This window comes from Prionailurus viverrinus, chromosome E3 (assembly GCF_022837055.1).
Source record: "Prionailurus viverrinus isolate Anna chromosome E3, UM_Priviv_1.0, whole genome shotgun sequence".
NCBI classification, from domain to species: Eukaryota; Metazoa; Chordata; class Mammalia; order Carnivora; family Felidae; genus Prionailurus; species Prionailurus viverrinus.
In genome coordinates this window covers 38,110,646-38,123,324 of record NC_062576.1, presented here as the reverse complement: position 1 = coordinate 38,123,324, position 12,679 = coordinate 38,110,646, and the positions used below count along the sequence as shown (strand labels likewise).

At 54.3% G+C, this 12,679-nt stretch overlaps 1 protein-coding gene across 3 annotated transcripts in view; it reads left to right on the top strand.

The window, feature by feature from the left end:
• The window catches only part of CE3H16orf96 (chromosome E3 C16orf96 homolog), a 39,289-nt gene extending 28,160 nt beyond the window's left edge, over nucleotides 1–11,129 (top strand). For 2 of the 3 annotated variants that reach the window (XM_047838174.1, XM_047838173.1), the window contains 6 exons: nucleotides 1,145–1,237; nucleotides 2,085–2,265; nucleotides 2,391–2,493; nucleotides 8,655–8,735; nucleotides 9,502–9,703; nucleotides 11,051–11,129. In XM_047838174.1, the coding sequence (XP_047694130.1) occupies nucleotides 1,145–1,237; nucleotides 2,085–2,265; nucleotides 2,391–2,493; nucleotides 8,655–8,735; nucleotides 9,502–9,703; nucleotides 11,051–11,066 (676 nt within the window). In that variant the 3' untranslated portion in view covers nucleotides 11,067–11,129. Of the gene's footprint in view, nucleotides 1–1,144; nucleotides 1,238–2,084; nucleotides 2,266–2,390; nucleotides 2,494–8,654; nucleotides 8,736–9,501; nucleotides 9,704–11,050 lie in introns of those variants that run through there. The other variant, XM_047838175.1, reaches the window with a different exon arrangement.
• Nucleotides 11,130–12,679: the final 1,550 nt, after the last annotated feature.

Below are 12,679 nucleotides of genomic sequence, written 5' to 3'. Positions count from 1 at the left end.
TCCCTCTCTCTCTGACCCTCCCCCATTCATGCTCTGTCTCTCTCTGTCTCAAAAATAAATAAACGTAAAAAAATAAAAATAAAAATAATAAAAATTTTAAAAAAATAAAAAAATACCTTAGGGGCACCTGGGTGGCTCAGTTGGTTAGGCATCCGACTTCGGCTCGGGTCATGATCTCACAGTCTGTGAGTTCGAGCCCCGCATCAGGCTCTGTGCTGACAGCTCGGAACCTGGAGTCTGCTTCGGTTTCTGTGTCCCTCTCTCTCTGCCCCTCCCCCACTCGCCTCTGTCTCTCTCTCTCAATCTCTCAAAAATAAAACATTAAAAAAAATTTTTTTAAGATTTTTTTTTAAAAGATACCTTATAAAAAATAAGATGTTATTCTGGTTTAAATAATATGGTAAAGTATATGAATGTTTTTGGTGCAACCTGGTGAATTTGTATGTGTGTATACACCTTTATAACCACCTCTCAGATCAAAGTGTACAACAGTTCCTGCTGCCCAGAAAGCTGATATTTTACTTTGTTTTCATTTTTGTTGTTGTTTAGGTAAAATACACATAGCGCAAATCAATCATTTTAGAGAGAACAGGCCAGTGGCATTTAGTGCATTGACAATATTGTGTAATCACCACTCCGGCTGACAACAGGGCATTTCCACCAACTTCTCTGTTTCAAGGATTTACCTATTCTGGTTTTTAGTTTTATAATCAGAACGGTTGTTCTTTATGACATTTCAAAGATCACTGGGGCTCTTCAGAGCCCTTGTGCAGTGGCCCCATGCTGCAGATGTCTCTAGAAAGTAGGCTGGGTTTGAGGTGCCTGGGTGGCTCAGGGTGGTAAAGCATCCGGCTCTTGGTCTCAGCTCAGGTCACGATCTCACAGTTTGTAGGTTCAAGCCCTGCGTCAGGCTCTGCGTTGACATCATGGAGCCTGCGTGAGATCCTCTGTCTCCCTCACTCTCTGCCCCTCCCCTGTTTATACATGCTCACGCTCTCTCTCTCTCTCTCTCTCTCTCTCTCTCTCTCTCAAAGTCAATAAATAAACTTGACGGCTGGGTTTAAGGGAGGGCTTCCTGGAGGAGGGAGCCCAGGGCCATCTGCTGGCCACTTGCACCTCCCACTTAACTCTTGTCCCCCAACAGGCAACTCATCACCATCCGCAAAGCCCACCTCCTCTCGCGGCTGCGCCCCGCCAGTGCCAACAGCTATGAGTACCTGCAGCGGCAACGGATGAGGTGAGCGGGCTGGGGGTCTGTCCCGTAGAGGGGGTCCTCAGGGGCCCGGGAGCCCTGCAGACACGTCAGCTCCAGTCCCGAGATCCAAAGGCGGTCCCAGGGCATTGTCAGCCATCTGCAAGGGAGCCGTTTTGGGACAGCCGTGGCTGGGGCAGCAGATGGCCTGGGAGAGAATCACAGAGAGGGATGGGCTTATTTACTGGGGGTCTATTATGGGCCAAGACGACTGGGGAAGGGTTCTCATTTAAGTCTCATGACTCTTATGAGCTAGGATTGAGGTGCCTGCTTCCAGGTGGAGGAAATAAGCGAGGACCGTGGCCTCAGGCTTGGTGTGGCCAGGCGGGCACTGCGCTGAGCGCTTGGGCATACCTGACCTCAGTGAATCCTCAAGCCTTCCCTTTGAGGTGTATTCTGTCATCACCCCACTTCATAGTTGAAGAAACTGAGGCTCAGATAACTTAGCCACCTGCCCAGGTGGGGAAATGATGGCTGAACAACTATCACAGCCACGTAAAGGGGAGGGCCATGGGGGGGCCTGTGCCTGACACCCCCCACCTTCCCGTGCCTGATTCCTTCTTGAGATCAAAGGTTCAAAGCCTTCCATTGGCAGGCCAGACTGGGATCCCAGGGGTAGGTGGGGTCTGGGGGAGCACAGGACTCGATTTTTCCCCTCTGCCCCAACTGTGCATGTCCATATCCACTCGCCAGCCCATAGTGGCCCCTCAAACTCAAGCTGGAAGAAATTCCAATCTTGTCTTGCTATTGGTCAGGCCCTTGGGCCCACCCTGCTGCTCCTCTGGGGCAGAGGGGTCTCCCAGCAGCTGCTGTCCTACCTGTCCTACCCCAGGGAACACCAGCAGCTACAGCAGCTTCAGGATCTTGAAGACCAGGACAGGAGTCTGGATGCGCTGGGACCCCAGCAGGACTGGGGCGACGGCCCCGGCAATGATGCTAACCTCAAGTTCAAGTCCTATGACTTGTCAACATTCTACCCCTACGGGGACCCTGAGGTGTTGGACTATGACACAGTGAGTGCGGCAGAAGCCCTGGGCATGGGTGACCCCCGGGGGAGGCCGTGCTCTGCCTGGCCTCTGTGTGTCCTGGAGAGGCAGGCAAGGACTCTCCCTGACCTGGGGCCCGGGCCATCTAACAGGCCGAGGTGGACATTCTGGGAGTGGACGGGATCCTGTACAAGGGCCGAATGATCAACCAGGATGGGGCACGGCCTTCGACGGGCGTGGAGAAGGAGCTGGCAGGTGAGGGGTATCAGGCCTTCTGGGGAGCCCCCACCCTCAATGTCCTGGCTTTGCTGGGCAGCATGAGGAGGTGCAGGTAGGGCTCAGAGCTGGCCGCATCCCTGACTTGGGGATCTTCAAGTGGCAGGAGGCCTTCACACGGCTACTTGAAAAAACGGAGCCCTACTATATGCCAGGTGCTGCACTGGGCACCGGAGAGGCAGTGGGGAGCAAAGAAAGATGGGCTGCCCGGGGTCTCCACATGAGTGGGAGAAACAGAATGTAAGCAAATAACCTGAAGGGGAGGATCCATTGTTAGCAATAGCAATGAATAGCTGACCAGAGGGGAGCGCCCTGGTGACGAAGGATGCTGGCCTAGGGAGGGGTGCCAGATGGCCTCCCCAAGAAGGACGCTGGGCTGAGGATGGGAGGGTTGTAAGGAGAATGCCAGTCCAAGGAGAGACATCTGATGAGGGAATAGGGTAAGCTGGATGAAGGGGTCGGGTGGGAAGAAAGTGGTCCAGGTTGTGGGGAATAGCAGGTGCAAAGGCCCGCGGTGGGGAGAAGCCAGGCACAATTGGGAGTCAGGAAGGTGAGTCTCCCTGCGGTATGGAGACTGGGAAGGGGTTGGGCATGATGAAGAGATAGCATAGACACTGGAGGCCTGTGTCCTAATGTCCCAGGTAGGTGAGGACTGGGTTAGGTGGGGACACATGGATCAGTCACTCTGATTGCTGCAGCATCAAAGCCCCTGCTCCAGCTGGCTCCTACCCGGGACTCCAGGCCTCAGCTCCAGCCATGGGCCAGCAGTGCTAGAAGGGGTACCTCCCTGTACCACTCTTCAGGGTTTTCTCCTTCTGGAAGAGCCATACACTTCTGCATTGCAGAGGGACCCTGGAGTCCCAAAGTGGCTGGAAGGTTAAATTCTGCCCATGGTTTTCTTCCTCACCCTGCTTTGTCCCCAATGACTTGAGGACTAAATACCAGGTATGCAAGAAAAGGAAATGGGACTGTTTTATTGGGAATGCTGGGCAAAGAAGAGCCCGCGTTAGTGTCCTGGGACACATGCAACAAATGGCCACAAACTGGGGGGCTTAAGACAAAAGAAGTTCTCAGAGTTCAGGGGCCTGGAAGTCCAAAATCAAGCTGTCACAGTGCTGTGTTCACAACCAGGGCTCCGGGACAGGCTTCTACCTGCGTCTTCCAGCTCCTAGTGGCTCCACACGTAACTTGGCTCATGGCCGTGTCCCTCCAGCGTCTGCCTCCGTCTTCTTGTGGCCTAATCCCTGTGTTTTCTCCTTTTCTCCTGGAAGGACATTTGTCATCGGGTTTAGGGCCCACCTTAACCTGGGATGAGCTCAGGTCGAGATCCTTAATTATATCTGCGAAGACCCTTTCTCCGAATAAGGTTACATTCCTAGGTTCTGGGGAGCGTATCTCTTTGGGGACCACCATTCAACACACTACAGGTCTCTGCACTGGCCCAGGAGGTCAGGACACCATCTGAGCCCTGCATTCCCCCGGCATGGGTCCGGCTCCCCCTGGACAAGCCTCAACCCCCCAGCAGTGGCTGCTGTTGGGAGGGGGACTCAGGCTAAGCTTCAGGGGTCACCGGGCAGGGTAATAACCATGGTGGCTAATATTTAATGAGCCCCGAGTTCTTGCCAGGCCTGCACCGTCTCCTTTCAGCTGGCAACAACCCAGTGAGGCATTGCACCAACGAGCAGGTGAGGGCCGCTTGCTCGAAGGTGGGGGAGCCCTTATCTCCACTCAGGCACTAGACAGGGCCCCTCTCCACCTACCTCCCCTGGGCTGTCACCCAGAGGGCAGGGCTTCTCTCCCCATGGCTCAGTCATTCTTGAGACCCACGCAGCAAAGTAGGACTGATTCCAAGGACACCTCAACTGCTTTGTTCTGCTTGGGGACAACAAAGTCTAACTACTTTTAGAAGCTGGTTCAAAACCCGCCTGTGGCCAGATCTTTTGACCAGATTGCTCTTATCACTCATTTATTTACTCAAAAGAACATTCTAATCCAAAACGGACTCAGTATCTAAACCTAAATGAGCCATTGTGAGCCCTGCCCAGGTCCAGCCTGGCCCCAGATGCATTAGTCTGTTCATATCACTGTCCAGCGTGCCCTGCCATTTACTCAGCTCTTTGCCAGCTGGGGGCCACTGAAGGGCATCTGGCCGGCCTGTGCCCTCCAGGTGCTTGCACTGAGTCAGGAGCTCAGGCCGGGGCAGAGGAACACCCAGTCAGTCCCCAGTGAGCCGTGTCCCCATAGGAGGGTGGTGGGCGTCCCGAGGCTAGTGGTTCTCAGGCTTGACTTTTGAAGTGCCCTGGAAGGAAGGCTAAGTTCAGGCAGGACTCAGGACGTAGGAGGAGGCAGGCAGGGGGGCGTCACCAGCCTCAGGCCTCCTCACCAGCTTTGGGTGAACTGCCTAAAACACGCACAGTGACCGGGCCCCTCCCCAGCTCAGAACCTGTTGGTAGGAGTTTCCTATGGATGCTGTAACAAATTACCCCAACCGAGTGGCTTAAAACAACCCACATTTATTTTATCTTAGTTCAGGAGATCAGCAATCTGAAATGAGTATCACAGGGCTAAAATCAAGGGATCAGCAGGTCTAGTTCCTTCTGAGGCTCTAGGGGAGACCATTTCCTTACCGTTTTCACCCCATTTCTTGTCTTGTAGCCCCTTCCTCCAGCTCAAGATGTGTCTCTCCATCCTTACCTCCTCTTCTCTGACCCTCCAGCCTTCCTCTTTAGAACCTTGTGATTCCATTGGGTCACCTAGATCATTCAGAATACTCTCTGTCTTGAGATCCTTAACTTGATCACATCTGCCAAGTCCCCTCTGCCAAGTCAGGTGACAGTCACAGGTTTTGGGGATTGGAACAGGGACATCTCAGGGGCATTGCCCCCAGAGTCAGGCTCCTTGGCTGATCTGTGGGGGGGGGGGGGGGGGGCTTGTCCCCTGTATGCCCCTCCCTTCAGCATCTCAGAACTGTTTGCTTGTCTCTCAGTGAGGCCAGCTGTCTCCCACCTCTGCCTAGGCTGTGCATCTGCCTCCAAGCCCTGGAGAATCTGTCTCATCTGCCAGAGCTCAGGGTCCCCTCCTGTTGAGAGCCTCATGGCTCCTCAGCTTCTGGCTTATGCAGAGGTGGAAAAGCCACAGAGGAGGGCCCAAAAGGAGCAGGTGTTGGGGTCAGATGGCGAGTTTGAATTCTGACCTACAGAATCCAGGGCATCAGTAAGACCTCAGGGAGAGTGCTGGGTCAGAACCCTGTTTCCAAGCCTCGCTGAGTCTCGATTTCGAACCTGTGCCCTGGGCCCACGTCCCTCACCTTGGAGGGAAGCAGTATGACAGTCTCACTGGTTGGCTGGTTGGCTGGTCCCGCCTGAGACCTGTGGACGGATCCAGGTGCCACCTGGTGATCAGAATGGGGGCCTGAGAGCGCCCCTTGATTGGGCATTTGCTTTTACGCAGAACCCACAAAACACACTGGAGTTGGTTCTTAGTACAGGCTCAAGGAACAGTAGATACAGACCTTAAGACATAGTTAGGAATGCAAGAGGTTTGGGGGTGGGGTGGTTAACAAAGAGGAGGGAGGAAAGGGAGGAGGCAAGCAGAGACCCCCAGTGGCCAGGCCCTGTGCTCCCGTCTTTGGCCTGAGGTGCTAACAGCCCCTGAGGTGCTAACAGCTGGAGGCTCTTGGCTCCCTGTACCCCTGCAGCTGAACAGTGAGTTGTTTTTTTTCCCTTCCTTCCTTCCTTCTTTCCTTTCTTCCTTCCTTCCTTCCTTTTCTTTCTTTCTTTCTCTTTCTTTCTTTCTCTCTCTCTCTCTCTCTCTCTCTCTTTCTTCCTTCCTTCTTTCTTTCATATGATTTATTGTCAAGTTGGCTAACATACAGTGTGTATAGCATGCTCTTGGTTTCCAGAGTAGGTTCCCATGATTCATTGCTTTACGTACAATACCCAGTGTTCATCCCAACAAGTGCCCTCCTCAATGCCCATCACCCATTTTCCCCTTTCTCCTGCCACCCCCTCCCATCAACTCTCAGTTTGTTCTCTGTATTTAAGAGTCTCTTATGAGTTTGCCTCCCTCCCTGTTTGAAACTATTTTTCCCCTTCCCTTCCCCCATGGTTTTCTGGTAAGTTTCTCAGGTTCCACATATGAGTAAAAATGTATGGTATCTGTCTTTCTCTGACTGACTTAATTTCACTCAGCATAAGACCCTCCAGTTCCATCCACATTGCTGCAAATGGAAGGATTTCATTCTTTCTCATTGCCAAGTAGTATTCCATTGTATAGAAAAACCACATCTTCTTTACCACTTCATCAGTTGATGGACATTTGGGCTCTTTCCATGGTTTGGCTGTTGTTGAAAGCCTGCTATAAAGTGAGTCCTTTCTTTCTTTCTTTTCTTTTCTTTTCTTTTCTTTTCTTTTTTTTTGACCTGGGTTATTTATTTATTTATTTATTTATTTATTTATTTAAATAATAAATTTATTGTCAAATTGTTTCCATACAACACCCAGTGCTCATCCCAACAGGTGCCCTCCTCAATGCCCATCACCTACTTTCCCCTCCCTCCCACCCCCCACCAACCCTCAGTTTATTCTCAGTTTTTAAGAGTGTCTTATGGTTTGGCTCCCTCCCTCTCTTTTTTTTTTTTTCCTTCCCCTCCCCCATGGTCTTCTGTTAAGTTTTTCAGGATCCACAGAAGAGTGAAAACATATGGTATAAAGTGAATTCTTTCTTAAAAGGGAGGTCCACAGAGCACATCCTGCTGCCACACGGCCCTGGTCATTCATTTGGTCATTCCTGAGCCCTTCTTGGTGTCAGGCATATTTTAGATACCACTGGGGAGACCCAATGTGGTCAAAATAAAGTTACTGCCCCCTTAGAGTTCTTACCCCATGAAGGACCATAGGATATAAATAGATAAAAAGTTCACTGAGTAAGATGAAACACGGAAGTTGGGGAGAGAATGGCCAGGGAGGAGTCCCTGGTGAGCTCACGAAGCAGGAATTGTCAGGACAGCCAGGAAGGACACAGGTGTCCAGGCAGAAGGAACAATCTGGTGTCCGTCGTGGGAAGGAGCTTGGTGCCTGTAACTCGTCCTGAGAGCCAGGCCCGGGCCCTCCCCTCACCCGCATCCTCACCCTGAGGGTCCCTCTTCTTGTGCAGCCTTTGGTCTGGGTGGCCAGTCATGGGGATTCTTGGCTGGATAGGGAGAAGGAGATGTGTTGGGTTCAAAAGTGAAGGACGGAGCCAGATCCTAGAGGCCAAATGTTGTACAATCCCTGGTCTGTGAAAGGTCCAGAACAGGAATATCACAGAAACAAGAAGCGGATTCGTGCCTGCCAGCGGTTGGGGGAGGGAGGAAGGGACATGAATATTTCATGGGCACAGGGTTTCCTTCTGGTGGGATGAAATGTTCTGGAACTAGCTAGAGGTGGTTGTCGCACACCATTGTGAATGAGCGTTAATGTCACTGAATTGTTGGCTTTAAATGGTTAATTTTTGGGGCGCCTGGGTGGCGCAGTCGGTTAAGCGTCCGACTTCAGCCAGGTCACGGTCTCGCGGTCCGGGAGTTCGAGCCCCGCGTCGGGCTCTGGGCTGATGGCTCAGAGCCTGGAGCCTGTTTCTGATTCTGTGTCTCCCTCTCTCTCTGCCCCTTCCCCGTTCATGCTCTGTCTCTCTCTGTCCCAAAAATAAAAATAAACGTTGAAAAAAAAAATTAAAAAAAAAAAAAAAATGGTTAATTTTGTGGGGCGCCTGGCTGGCTCAGTCAGTGGAGCATGTGACTCTTGATCTCGGGGTTGTGATTTTGAGCTCCACATTGGGCACAGAGGTTACTTACTGTGTGTTGTGTGAATTTTATCTCAAAAAAAAAAAAATTCACACACACAAGGTGAGGGATGAGAGGGTAGGGGTGGGGGCATGATGGCCGTGGTCTGGCCCCAGGGAGAACATCTACGCCTAGAGAAACTCTGGGTGGGAGGAGGGATCTTCCACAAAAGAGAGGCTGAGGGGCAGGTGTGTGCAGAAGGTGGGCAGGTCTGGGAAACGGTGAAAGGGCCTTTGCAGGACAAGTGGGGAGTCTGGGGTCAGGCGGAACTCTGCAAGAGTCCTCACCCATTCCTCTGTCTTCTCCTTTCTTTTCCTCTAAGCTGTGAAGGTTCCGCATCCCCCAACTCGAAGCCTGTATGATCGTGAACGCCCGAGTGCCTTGTTTGGTGCCATCTACCCCCGTGAGTACCTGCCCTCCGAACACCCTGGCCCAGCTGGGGTCCTGGCAGGGTCTCTGGGGCTCACCTGTCCCAGCCTGGGGCGCTCCTGACCCACCTCATCCGTCTCTCACCTGCTCTGTGTATGCCAGGTCCAAGAAGTCCCCTCAGGTGTCCCATCCCCCTGCCAAGCACCCAGCTCCCTGGCCATGGCTTCAAGCCATCCTGGGCTCCTGGTTTACCCTTCAGCGGGGCTTCCTGGCCAAGCACCATCCAGGGGGCCAAGACAGGTGTCTGTCCCCTAGCTGCAGGGGTAGGATGAGGGGCCCATTCGCCATCCTGGGCCTCTCTGCCTGGGGCCCCATGAGCTGGGCTGGGGGATTCCTCTGATTGCCATCACCACGTACCAGGTACCTGCGGATGCTTTACAGCCTGTGCTGCGCTCTCTCCCTTCTCATCCACGCCGTCCTCGGCCCAGTTGGGTGGGTGTGCACTACTCTCCCAGCTCACAGTGCAGAGCTGAGGCACCGCAACCCTGACCCTGGATTCCACGTTCATGTGCACTTGAGCATCCGACTGTGGCGTCATTTATCTGGAGTCATCCCCGGGGGGAACTTTAGGGTGTGTCTGGGACGGGGTGAGCCATGGGAAAGCACTTCCGGTCTTGTCTACTTAATGGGTATGACCCATCAGGCCAGCCGCCCCCTCCCCACCCCATCCCCCCACCCCCCCCCCCACCTGCCCCATGATTGTTGCTGGGACACAGCATCGTCTCTCCTGCCTCTCTCAGGCCTGCACCCCCGCAAGAGTGTGTGCTCAGCCACCTCAGGCTCCCAGCCTCCGATGCCAGCTCGGCCTCCATCGCTGCCGCCCCTGCCCCTGCTGCCACCACTGACGCCATCCCAGGGGGACCCCCAGCAGGTCCCGCGGCCTGCCCGGCACACACGACCTCTGCGCCTCGAGTCCCGAGCCAGCACGCAGCCTGCCAACCCGTGAGCCCTGCGTCCCTCACCCCTCCCTTCATCCCTCCTCTCCCCCTGCTGGCAGAGACTGGGCCCTGAGCTCAGCCTGAGGAGGGTGCAGGGGACCTGGACATGGGTGAAAGGCCTCCATAAGGGACTGATTTTGACTCAGTGGCTGTTTTTGTTTGTGTTTTTTTTTAAGTTTATTTGAGAGAGAGACAGAGAGTGAGCGAGGAAGCGGGGCAGAGAGAGAGAATCCCAAGCAGGCTCCACGGTCAGCTCAGAGCCTGACGCGGGGCTTGATCTCATGACCGCGAGATCATGACCTGAGCTGAAATCAAGACTCGGACGCCCCTTAACTCTATACATACACACACAACACAATCCTTTTTTATCCTGCACTTTGTGGAGAACACAGCTCTCTAGATTGAATTTTCCACTGAGCCAACATAATTCCTTGACCAGTCTTCAATACAACAGCTAATGTGCTTTTAAAAACAATCACTTTCCTTTTTTATTTTGCCGAAATGATTCTATCAGAATCAGTTCCTAGTACAGCTACTGCCGACGTATGTTTTCTTTGGGGGCCGTTATTTCTGACCAGACCACTTTCCTCATGGGAGCCAAATATTACTGTGTGCCTCCTTTTGTATTTCATGCTGATCCTTCCCACCAGTCATTATAGTCATGCACTGGATATTTTTAAAACCTGATTGTTGATGTTTACGTTTTGGCCAGTCCTCGAGGAATTGGGAGCAGAGGCCCCTGGAACGCCCTGGGCTGCCCTTTCCCCAGGGCCAGAATCCCGCTCGCCTGTTTGACGTCCTTCTGTTTCTTCCGGGGGGTGACTGCCCATACTCTTGGTGGAGCGAGGAGCAGACTGGGAGGTCATGATGACCTGATCTGGCAATTTAGTGGGCAGCCCAGGACCGCAGAGGGCGCATACCTGCCTCCCAGCATTGGACACGCCCGGCTTGCTTGCCCTCCTTGCCTCTCCCCTTCTCTTCCTCTCCCTGTCCACTCCATGGCTCTGGCCAGTTGTGCCCACTATGCTTTTCATACTTCTGACACGTCTTCCACATTTCACAATCTCTCCCTGTATGGTTTTGGGGCATGACTCCCCCACCCCACCCCACCATGCACTGGAGGCCCCGGGGAGGGCGGCTGAGTGGGCAAGGGAGTCGGGGGAGGGAGCTGCCCAGGGGTCTGCTCTGGGGGAGCCAGAGTGCTGGCATGGAGTGGGAGCCCTGGACCTGGAGGCCATCAGAGTCTGGGAATGCTGCCTGCCTACCCCCTTCGTGATGGTCTCCCGGCCGTGTCCCCAGCTCCCCACCTGTGACCACTCCCAGCCCCTGACTTCTCTTTTCTTTCTCCAAGGACTGTGTCTAAATGAGGCCAAGCTTTTCCTGACCCGGGTGACTTACCTGTCCCAGACACCTTGGGGGGCACCGGCTGGTGCAGTCCTGGACCCTGCACCCACCCCTGTATCACAGATGAGTATTTTTGGCACGTTCTCCCCATAATAAAATCTTTCACTTTTTTGACCGTGGATGAGGGTGACTGGCCTGGCACCCCCTGCAGAGGGGGCCTTGTCTGCCCCACGTGGGTGGGTGGACCTGCTGGTCCCTACTCAGGCCCCCACCCCAAGGTCAACCTCCCAGAGCCGCTGGCCAGAACCACCCTGGCTGAGTCCCAGCAGAGAATCAACAGCAAAGCTTCTTGCCTCTGCCACATTTCCCACCACGGCAAAGTGTCCTGATCCTGCCCTAGCCCTGTGTTCTGGGAAGATCGGAGGTCTGGGGGCAGGGGTAGTGATGTGATTGGCCCAGGTTTGCTCAGGGAGGCCTCAGCTCTCCAGCGCCCGGCCAGGAGCTGTCCTCTTTGGGTGTTGCTCATGGGTATGAGGTCCCCAACTTCCATCACCTCCCACGTCAGGAAAGAGAGGTGCAGCCCGGACTCAGGCAAAGCGTCCCATGCCAGGCTTGTCCCCTGCAGCCCTGACCCTCAGGCACCCACACAGGCAGGATTCTCAGACCCTCCTCTCCATCCCCGCTGGCCCCCGCAAAGCTGTCTTCCCAGCCATTTCTCAGATTTACAGAGGGAATCGTGCCTGAGTTGGTTCCTGTAGCTCAGGCATTGAGGAGTGAGGCCCAAGGAGGTCACGGTGTAACCATTTGCCCCCGACAGGCTCCTTGGTGTTTTGGAAGGTGGGGATACCCAACAGCACCCAGCCGGGAGCGATGCCAGAGGATGACAGTCCTGTCCCCCATAGGGGTTGTGGGGGAACAAGCCAGCTTTTGGTCTGGTCCCAGATGGGAGCTGCAGGCAGAATCCTTGCCCCTCCCCTCTTCCAACCCCAGAGGGTGGGGCCTGCAGGGAACTGGGAGGGAGGTGCTCAGGAAGTAGCCACCCCAGGCCAGCAGGGAAAGGTGGCTGGGGAGCAGACAGAACCAAGATGGGGTCAGCAGAGTGGGAATCTCAGGAGGTCCTGGGTTTAGCCTCCTCCTCTGCCAGGGGGACATGGTTCCTGGCCTGGGATGCAGCGGCCGTACCGGGCTGGACCAGGAGGAAGGGAACCAACCGTGCCAGTCATGCGGGCTGGCCTGGTGTGGGGCTGCAAAATGAGTTGGGCAGGAGGGGGAGAGAGAGGCCTCTTGCCAAGCGGAGGGTCCTGCTTTGAGGGGCTGCTGGAAAGGAGATGCTGACTGACGACCACCCTGCACCCCCAACACGGCCCACAGCCCACCGCTGCAGGTGAAAGGGTCACTGAACATTTCTACCTTCCAAAGACGACGAACTCCGTAACTCTAAGGTATAAACAACGGAGAGCCGGTTCCCAAGGCAAGTCGCCAACAGCGGAGAGCTGAGGTGCTGGAAGGGCGGGCCTTCTGTGCAGGGACCTCCTCCACTAAAATCAGCGCACACTGGTGTCGCTGGCTTGACCCCCGACTCGCTGCGGTTCTGGGGGCTGTAGGCAGAGAACCACCAAACCAACACACAACTGCC